This window comes from Hemibagrus wyckioides, linkage group LG07, assembly GCF_019097595.1.
Source record: "Hemibagrus wyckioides isolate EC202008001 linkage group LG07, SWU_Hwy_1.0, whole genome shotgun sequence".
Lineage (NCBI taxonomy): Eukaryota > Metazoa > Chordata > Actinopteri > Siluriformes > Bagridae > Hemibagrus > Hemibagrus wyckioides.
In genome coordinates, this window is record NC_080716.1 from 10,500,198 (window position 1) to 10,510,490 (window position 10,293).

The following is a 10,293-nucleotide window of genomic DNA, read 5'->3' on the forward strand; positions in this document are numbered from 1 at the left end:
CGGAGCTAGTGCTGGACAAGCTTTTGTGGTTAAAAAGTATACCATTTTTAATTTTTCTAAGAATATGATCGATCGTTTGGCTAGATAGAGCTCTTTGAATCTGCATTTACACTGCATTTTGGAAGTTCAAACTCGCGGGCACCATTGAAGTCCACTATATGGACAAAAATCCTGAAAAGTTTTCCTCAAAAAACATCATTTCTTTACGACTAAAGAAAGAAAGACAAGAACATCTTGGCTGATGAGGGGATGAGGAAATCATCTGTACATTTTTGTTCTGGAAGTGAACTTCTCCTTTAACTTCATCATTTGTTTAACCCTAACAATCATATTTAGATATGTGGCTAACAGAGTCCTCAGTCTTAATTCACACACTGTACTCAGTATGCTGCCTTGTACTCAAACCGAATCAGGCTTCAGAACAATACCCTGAAGAGGTAAATTAGGAATTATGCATGATTATTGCCTTTTCTAATTGCCTAGATATTCATCTTTGTTGTTAATTTCAGTGTGATAAGAACATATCAGAGAGTAAGAATTAAGATATAATTACAGGGCCACCCACTGGGAGAATGAAGATGAGAATATTCCAGGGTTAAACTGTGAGGCTATGCCATGGCTGGGGTGATGTCTAGGTACAATACCACCCCCTACTGGATCCACTGCACACCATAAGCTGTAATGCTGTTCCATAGGAGGACATGCGAGACTTTAGAAATGAAGAACTGACAAAACATTTGTTAGAGATCTCATATCATTACCTCTCATTATATATATGCACCAGTTTAATAATGTGAAACACTATCTGTTGTTTATTTACAATGAGAGAAAAAAAAAGCTGTTCATGTAAAATTTAAAAATATTTTCCTCTAAAGTGATTGACACTTGGAATAAGAATAACCTAAAGAGTATACTAGCTATAATGTGTCATGTCTATCAGACAAATGAAGTGAAATTTCTGTTATATAGCTGAGTGCCTACAGCAGTCAGCTTGTCTTTGGAAAGATGAGTCCCCCAGGACAGAAGAAGACATGAAGTGTCCGTGTTTGTATCATCTCTTCATCATGATAGGAAGCCTCAGCTTTTCTTTTTGCTTTCCCTGCTCCTTCTCCTCCCTCAATGCTTTATATTTCCACTTGGGAATCTGCAGGTACTGTGAATCCTTGCTCCCGCGCCGGTTCCTCTCAGGTGTATAGGTTGGTGGTGGAGCCTTGCACAGGCGTACTTTGGGCACCACCAGACCTGGTGACACGCTTCTCCTGCATATCTTGTACAGCGGCAGCAGGCTGTTTCTGCGCAGCGTCATGCTGGATGCCAGCACCACATCTGGCAGCGTTGGCACTTGCAGGCTGCCACACTGCTCCTGTTCCTTGAAAACCAGTGGCATACGACCGCTTTGGAAGAGACGCTTATAGTTCTCCAGGCTTTTAAGATCCTCCGCCCGCTTGTCATTGTCCCGCAGGATATCTGGGACAGCTGGTCGATGTTTGCCTACACATGGTGGGCTCCCTGGGCATACTGTGCTGCAGGCAGTTGCCACAAGCGGACTTGCCAGTGCTGTGGTCAGACGCACCATGTAGTCTAGCACCCCCTCCTCCAGTGGCTCAGTCCTAATTCTGAGGTTGAAGGTGCCACACATGCTCTCCGACACCTTCCTCCAGCACGGTTGGGGCTCCTGTGCCTGGTACACCAGTTGAGACAACTTGGGCCATTCCATTCGGAATGAATCACAGAACTGTTCGGCACACGGCCGTGTCATAAGCCTCTGCATCATCCGCACTGTCTCATAGCGGCCTGTGAAAAGTGCCCACTCGAGCGCCGTCAGCTTGCGCCCGTGGTCCCTCACCTCAATGTCCGCACCTGCAGGAGAGAGCCAGAGATTACACAATACTGAAGCAGAGTCTCTCCTAATAATCACATCTTAGGAAATGATGGTGAACATGGTGAAAATGGATTAGGAAGAAAATCAGGGAGAAATAGTCATAGAAAAGACATGAAAACACTCGTTCCTCAGTTGTATGCCTAAGGATTGTATGTAGGGTCTAATGTATAATCTTACAACAGGGGGTTTGCTTTCCAGAACAGTTCTCAGTAGAAACACACCTTGGCACAGCAAAATAAACATTCCAAACATTTTTTTTTTCTGATAAAGGGTAAAGGTGCAAGAATGTTACTGTGCAACTGCTTATGTAGTGTGACATCAAGGAACCCAATATAGAAAACGAGTTTTGTCAGCATTAATATCCTTTGGATTGGACAGAAAACAAATGACATGGAAATAATGTTACAGGCCAAGTGAGAATACTGAGGTACAATACCTGACATCATAAGGGCTCGGACGCAGTTGGCCCGGCCCTGCACGGCTGCTTTCATAACGGCAGTGAAGCCGTGATAATTCCTGAGTTCGATATCCACCCCAGTGTAGTAGTTCAGTAAAAAGTTGGTGATCATAATGTGACCTGAAGTTTACAAAAATTTGACAGATACAGTGTATATCAAATATGCAGCAACCTGAAATCCAGTCAAGTGCCATGGTCATAGTGCATATGCATACATCCTTCAGAAACAGCATAAAAACATATCACATATTTAAATTTTCATATGATTTGTTAATCTAAAAGTAAAGGAACGGAAAAGAGAGGTGGTAACCTGCTTGTGCAGCTGTCATGAGAGCCGTGTTGCCCTCGCTGTCTTGCCAGTTCACATCCACATATGGACACTGTGAGAGAGCGATGACGACGTCCACATAGCCCTGATAACACGCCACAATCAGACCAGTCTGGGAATCACAAACACACCACTGTGAAGGCTGCAAGAGAAGGGCTGCAAACCCTAACCCTGACCTTAGACACTCAGCCTACAGGGTTTATAAGGAAAAGGGATTGTGCTAAAGGTGAGTAAATCATCAAAAGTTGGTGGTGTTACTGGAATATGTGTGGGCTCAGGGGCTGAGCAAGGGTTACTTATGTGGGCCACTTTTTTAAAACATGCACAAATAACATGTAGGCAAATATACATTAAAAATTTTTGTCAATGTCCATTGTTAAAAATGCTATGCAAATAAAATTAAAATGGACTATATTTAATGTAGGCATGTATTCAGAATATTACATGCAACATGGCTGACACACTGAATTGTTTTAAACTAGAATAAAAAGAAGGAAACATAAAATGCTACAGATCACTGTTATATAGTGTAGGAAAACATATTTTGAGGTCGCTCTAGAATCTATTTCTCTTTGAATAATCATTTACATATCCCAGCTTTCACCACCAAATGGGGATCAAAGCAAATTGTTATCAGGAACTTTGAACCAGCTCACAGTTGGTGGTCGACTCTGAGGATTTCACTGTTTTCTTAAAGAGTATCACCTCAAGGCTTTTGTATTGTCATATCTTCAAGGCCTGCCCACTCAAGGCCTGTAACGCAAGCTTGTTTTCACTGGACTTGGTGACTACAGCACCACCGCAGTGTGTTCTGATCTACAATAAAACATTCCTGCTGAACACTACTTCCGAGTCCCCTGGTCTGCTTCGGTCAATTCACAGCAATAGAAAACTGAAACCTGTGTATAGCTCCATCTGAGTATGAGTAATGTGGAGGAAATACAGCAGGTAAGCTTGAAACTCCTCTAGCCCCGGTTACCTGCTATAATGATCAGAAAGTGGTTAAGATGTTAGACAAGTTTATGAGTTCAAATCTCAGTAATGTTATGCCCTTGAGCAAAGCCCCTTATCCATCAATCCTGAGCCATCATTTAACTGCTCAGTTGAATAAATGACAAAAATATAAGTCATTCTGGATAATACCATAGATGTAATGTATTCATACTGCTGAATAATAATAAATGAGACTATTCATGTGTGATCTTTATATTATACGTGAAATAAAAAGATAATATAAGCAGACATTAGCTGGTCCTGCTGGCAGAATTTGGGAGAGGTTAGGGTCATATAAAACAAAGCAAGAAAAAATTTTACATACTATATATTTTTATAATCGCTTTAGGCAAAAGCATTATTCATGACAGGAGCGGCAGAAGACAGTGGGAAGTCAGATGTAAAAAAAAATATATATATATATATATATATATATATATATATATATATATATATATATATATATATAAATAAAATTATCATTAATGAAATACAGCCACAGTTCATCAGACAGCAAAAGACCCAAAGGGAAACGTTGAGGATGTAAAATGATCTTTCATATTAATGTAAGCGAACTATACAAAGCTATTCAAACTTTGTGTTTTAAAAACTCGACTCCAATAGTTGGTGCAAATTTCTGTCATGGATTAAAACGCATACAAGTTATCACCTTCAAAAGCTTTTAAGAAGGTTCTTGTAAGAATAATAAGAGCATTGCATTTAACTGTGGATTGAGAGAGTGGCGTTAAGGGTCAATGAGAGGGAGCCTATGAATAAAGAGTGCTTAAGCATGGTGAATAGTTGATGGGTAGAATAGAAAACTCTAACTAATGTATGCAGACATAAAGTGACATAGACATTGCACACTACTTGTAAGCAATGTAAAGATTGTATGCAGTCTAAAGGTGTCAAGTTAAGTAGCCTTTATTTGTCATATATACATTACTGCATAGTGAAACTCTTTTTTCATATGTCCCATCCTTGGAGGTTGGGGTCAGATCACAGGGTCAGCCATGATACAGCGCACCTGGAGCAGAGAGGGTTAAGGGCCTTGCTCAAGGGTCCAACAGTGGCAGCTTGGTGGTGCTGTGGCTTGAACCCTGATCTTTTGATCACTCAGCATCTTATTCTGCATTTTATTCCTATACCCTACTCACCCCGGTTCGAGCTTGACAATGGCATCAAATGATTTAAATGACAGCTGTTTCAGGGGGAAATTAACAACTGTTTCCAGACCAGTCCTTCACACATAGTGGTTTATCACCTAGGAGTGACTCTGATGGATTTAACCCTCTAACCCTAACCTTAGCATGGCATTAGAGCATAACATTAAAATTCGTGATTCAAGCTGTATTAAAGGTTCAGTGTTTGAATGTTTGAGGTTCAAGCTACTGTAACTCCACTGAATCCAAGCTACTTTGAGTCTGCGATACTGAAATAAAGACTTCTCCGTCTCTGCACCAAGACCCTTATGCACCATCATCCTTATTTTCTTACACAGTGGAGAGTATTGCACATAGTTGCACATAGTTTCATAGATAACGATGCTTAAGATGATTGTAAAGAAAGCTTTAAAGCCAGTGACTTGAGGATCAGCAGGATGAATGGCAGTGTGATAGTGAAGTAATCTTAATGCACACACACAGAGAGAGAGAGAGAGAGAGCCCATATAGCTGCACAGTAAAGCACAATTATGTGCACTATTTATTTTTTGGCCTTGTTAAATGATCGTCAGTTAAGGAATTATAAATAAATAAAATTGCTACAAACAGCAGCCTGTTCTGATGAGAGGATAATCATTTGTTTTCATAAGAGGTTAAGTATGCTGCTATCACTTCATAGTGACTCATACACAGCTGAGTGAATCTGAATTGCAATCACAACATAATGCAGCGTGTAACTGCATGTGCTTTTAGTGGAGAACAACAGACTCGACGCTAGTATGAGGCAGTAAACTGAGAGAGTGGTCCTTTCACTAGCAGCCCTGCTTGCCTCCAAGTCTGCCGACACACAAAGCAGCAGGTCACTGAGGGGTTGCTCCATTCAGTGCGGCATAATCAGCTTCTGTCTCGTGTCCAGACAAAGAAGCAGATGATGGAATTTTAGCGAAAAATTGAAGGGAAATCCTGCTCGGTGCATGTAAACTGACATTTTCCTTTCTTGTAGGTGCTACAGTGTTGGGTAAATATGTTTATAGTAAAGGCGCCTGCACTTGAACAGAAAGGTTAGCATATGGTGATAACCGGTACACACTGGTGAACATCCTGTAGGCATTGACATAAGGAGCTATAAGGAACTTAAATAAATACAGTATAAATACAGCACAGACATCCTGTCTGTTCCTCTGAATTCAGAGCAATAATCTGGTGCTGGCTGCAAATGCCTTCTAATTAAAGCTAAGATTGTAGGTAGGAGGATTAAGAGCACCTGATGCTATAATTAAGCACGTCTATTACCGGCTGAAATGTTTGTCTCGGTTATGTCTCTGTACTAAGTGTGTAATACACTGACACTATCTGTATGTGTATTTGTTTGGTGCTCCATATATCCATATATGTATGGGTAGTGGGTGTGGTCGTGGGTGTGGTCTAATACAGAAATGCGTGTGGAAGACACTGGGGAAATAAAGCCGGAGATAGAAATGACACTGACAGTTCCTCATTCTCAAATTCGTTCATCAAAACACAAGCTAAAGATGTATGAGGGCTGATTTTAACCACTTCAGACCTGATTTGTTTCCACTGAGCAAAAAAATAACTAAATAAATCGCCCACATGATATGTACTCTTCTCCAATGTGTAAATGAGTATGAATAAGATTTATGCCAACTCGTGTTTTTATTAGATAAAGATAACTATAGCGGATATTACATTGAACGTGAAGCCTGAAGCTCTCCCAGATCTCTCAAGTTAGGGGTCAGGGCTTCTTTGTGATTGGTTGATTTGAGACTAATCAGTGACCAGGGATTATTCATATTATAAAAGTGTTTAAAACAAAAAAAACATGTGAGACTGAAAGGGTTAATCCTGCTTGAGTGCTTACCATCCTTGTCTCTGCCCTTGGTATTTTCAAAAACATGTAGTTGAATCTATTTCCCTAAATATGAACATATTCATGGCCTAGTTTAATCCAACACCACTCAGTTACTAACATTCATGCTACCTCTTTCTTTGTTCTGTGAGCTTTATATCTGATGAGGTCTCAGCTGTATGACGTTTTTTCCTCCAAATTAGAGCCATCCTCTTAAAATAGTCTCTTCCACCGATACCAGAAAGTCTACTTCACACCGTTCTGTTAAATTCTTTCACTTACTTGTTTTTTCCATCCCAAATATCATTGCTGCGTTTTCCAGAACAGTATTACACAAATGCCTGAGCTGGTAATGCAGGTTATTGTGTAGAGCAACTAGAAATTTCAAATGGAGCGAAGCAGCCTCCGCATGACTTAACCCCATCCCGAAAGAGCATTCCCTAGAATGATGAATGTGCCGATCTCTTTGATATGATAATAACCTTTGCATAAACATGATGCTGTTACACCTATCATCTCTAGACGTCATAATCACAGGATCCTCAGTGCTTTGGTGGAACAGCAGGTCTGTTCCCAGTTCAAAACACCGTTCTTCAGTCTCAGTCGACACCCACTGTGCCGTAAACAGCTCCTGGAATATTATACTGTTAATTATTGCGTGATTGTCTTTTTTTTAATAAGCAGCCGCATTGTCTAGAGCTCATAATTATACATTACTCCGGAGGAATCTGACTTAATTAGTGTTCGATGGTCATGCATGTGTGCAGTGTTCAAATCATGAAGACTATGAGAAAAAAGCATAGGGGTTTGTCTACTAAGGGTCTTTTATTTTTTCATGTCTATGTCATGGTAGAGAGAGAGTTTAGCACTGTGTATTGACTGTAGAGACTGTAGTGACTTTAAATGTGCCAGTTTGGAGACACTGGTGGGTTAGAATAAGCAGGTTAACCCGGGTGGTACCCTAGAGAAGTACTAGAGTTTAGCAGCTTAATAGCTCTATTACTTTGTCATTATAGCCTTGTGTAAGGCCACCAATAATGAAGCTAGAGGGAAAATTATTCTGTTCAGAATATAAATGGGCTACGTATGTGTAGAGGTCATACATAATGGCAGGACAAATTACACTCCTGTCAAAACTTACCCTGTTGTTTTTATCCACTTCTCGAACTTCCTCTTTACTGACTCCTTGCCTGATCATAATTTTGACTATGATGGCATTGTTGTTGCAGCATGCCATGAAAAACGTGAGAGGCTCTGGACCCTCAGGAGATGGAGATCTCTGAGAGGTGACCGAAGTGTCAGGTGGATAGAAGGAATCGTCCGACACAACGCTTTTGGAGTCTGGTAACTGGAAGAAGTCCAATTCCGAAAATTCCTGATAGATAACATCATCATCATCATCATCATTGACAAGATACACATTATCATAATCATAATCATCATCAGCAGCAGCAGCAGCAGCAGCAGCAGCAGCATAACAAAAGTCCTCTTTCTCCTCTGCATCACTGCTACTGTGTTTAGAGGTTTCCATGACGATGTGGCAGGTTCCTGCTGCCATTTTGGTCTTGTACCAAAATTAGACCTTATCAGCACCATTTAACCAGTGACTCAGGATCCGAGTGGAGCAAGGAAAATCGTACAGCTGTCCACGCTTGTCTTAATCACATCATGGACAGTAAAGTTCATAATGTAAAGTCATAATCTACCATAAAAAATCAGCATTGCATTATCCTGCTGATGTTAAACTCTAAATCCACTTGTTCATGTCTAGCTTTTGTACTACCGCATTGTGTCTTTTGTGATGCTGCCTTCTTTCCTGAGCTTCATTCGTGATTTATCAGATATCCAAAGAAACTGTCATCAGAAGAATTCCATCCGGGAAAAACATCCGGAGACACTACAGTCCAGGGAGAAGCGACTTAATCCCTTTAGCCCCTCTCTGTCTCTAGTGGAGACACTAAGACAGTAATCCAGTAATCTGACTGCTGTAACAATAGTAGCACTTAGTGCTTAGCTGCTCATGTAACAAATAGCTATACACAGTAATGAGAGTAACACAATCCCGCCTATAACAGCCATAAAAGCGTCCATCAAACAGGCCATTTCCACATTCCAACTGTACGATCCCTTTTATTCACTACATCCACTGCGTAGAAGGTGTGAGGTTAATGCACATGAGTGCCTGTGTGCACATGAACATGTAGTAAAGTGGCCTCGCTTATTAGCATTTGACTCTAATCTGACACTAGCCTTGTCACTGCATGCAATGGCTTGACTAGATACAGGAATGACATGAACAGATGAGACGGCTTCAGTTTACTCTTTTACACACACTTAATGCAAACATTACCATTTCATCATGATATAGCTATTAACATCTTTGTGTTGCACTAAAGAATGACGATCACTGATAGCATTTCCTGTTCTATATAACAGATCATTATAAATAACTTCAAAAGGTAGAAAAAATGGCTTTTGTGATTATTAATTAATCAGTTGTTAGCTGCTAGTTCCCCAAGAGGTATGCATTACTGCTTAGTTACACTTTATTTCTAGTTACCTAGTATTCTTTAGTAGTGCTGTAGATGTTCAGACAGTACTACTCATTCAGTCCTGCTTAGGTTCTGCCTAATTACTCTACTGTATTATAAAGTTTTACCCTGCAAATGGAAACTAGAGCCCTGCGATGGACTGGCGACCTGTTGTCCAGATCCCTGTGACCCTAATTAGGAATAAAGCGGGTATAGACAATGGATGAATGAATGAATGAATGAATGAATGGAAACTAGAATATTATTATAAAAGCTAATACTGATACATCCATCTATTTTCTTATCCACTTATCCTGCGCAGGGTTGTGAGGAGTCTGGAGCATATCCCAGGAGACACGGGGCATTCAGGGGGGCATTTTCATAAATATCTGCATTGTTTGATATAACTACGGATATATTTTCAGTTAAATTCATATTCTGTGTTTGAAGCTCCAGAGTGTGTGAAATATCGTCCTTAAGACCCTCTCTTCAGTTTAGAAAACCTTCTCCTTCTTCCAATTTAAAACCGAAGTGTAATTAATGTTCCCTGAAGTAAAGCCGAATTAAGTAGAATCAATAGAACTCTGAGCAGTCTTGTTCTCCTCTGATTTAGGAAATGAAAAGGAACTTGTTGAAGACAGGAGAGTGAGAAACATGAGCAAGAAGCCAAACGACTGCTACTGCAACCCCACATACACTAAGGTTCTGTCATATATATATTTTTATATTCATTATTAAAAGTATGTAGAATGAATGTGGAATTGTTGGCTCTGCTGAAATGCTGAGGCTCTGTGGGAGATATGGAAGGTTTGGTGGCATGTTCTTGTTGCCTTTGAAAGCTGGATCTCTGCTCCCACTGTAAAGCTGGGAAGTGGAAGAGACACCTTGTGCAAGATAGATAGATAGAAAGACAGATAGATACACAGACATAGATAGATAGATAGATAGATAGATAGATAGATAGATAGATAGATAGATAGATAGATAGATAGATAGATAGATAGACTGACAGACAGACAGACGGACAGACCGATAGATAGATAGATAGATAGATAGATAGATAGATAGATAG

At 40.2% G+C, this 10,293-nt stretch overlaps 1 protein-coding gene across 1 annotated transcript; it reads right to left on the reverse strand.

Moving 5' to 3' along the window:
* Nucleotides 1–922: 922 nt before the first annotated feature.
* On the reverse strand, nt 923–9,718 carry ankrd33bb (ankyrin repeat domain 33Bb). The gene is made up of 4 exons (XM_058395614.1): nt 7,832–9,718; nt 2,650–2,779; nt 2,319–2,459; nt 923–1,860 (listed from the first exon to the last, which is right to left on the reverse strand). The coding sequence occupies exons 1-4, from the start codon at nt 8,246–8,248 to the stop codon at nt 1,052–1,054; spliced, it is 1,497 nt and encodes a 498-aa protein (XP_058251597.1). The 5' UTR covers nt 8,249–9,718; the 3' UTR covers nt 923–1,051.
* Between the last annotated feature and the right edge of the window lie 575 nt (nt 9,719–10,293).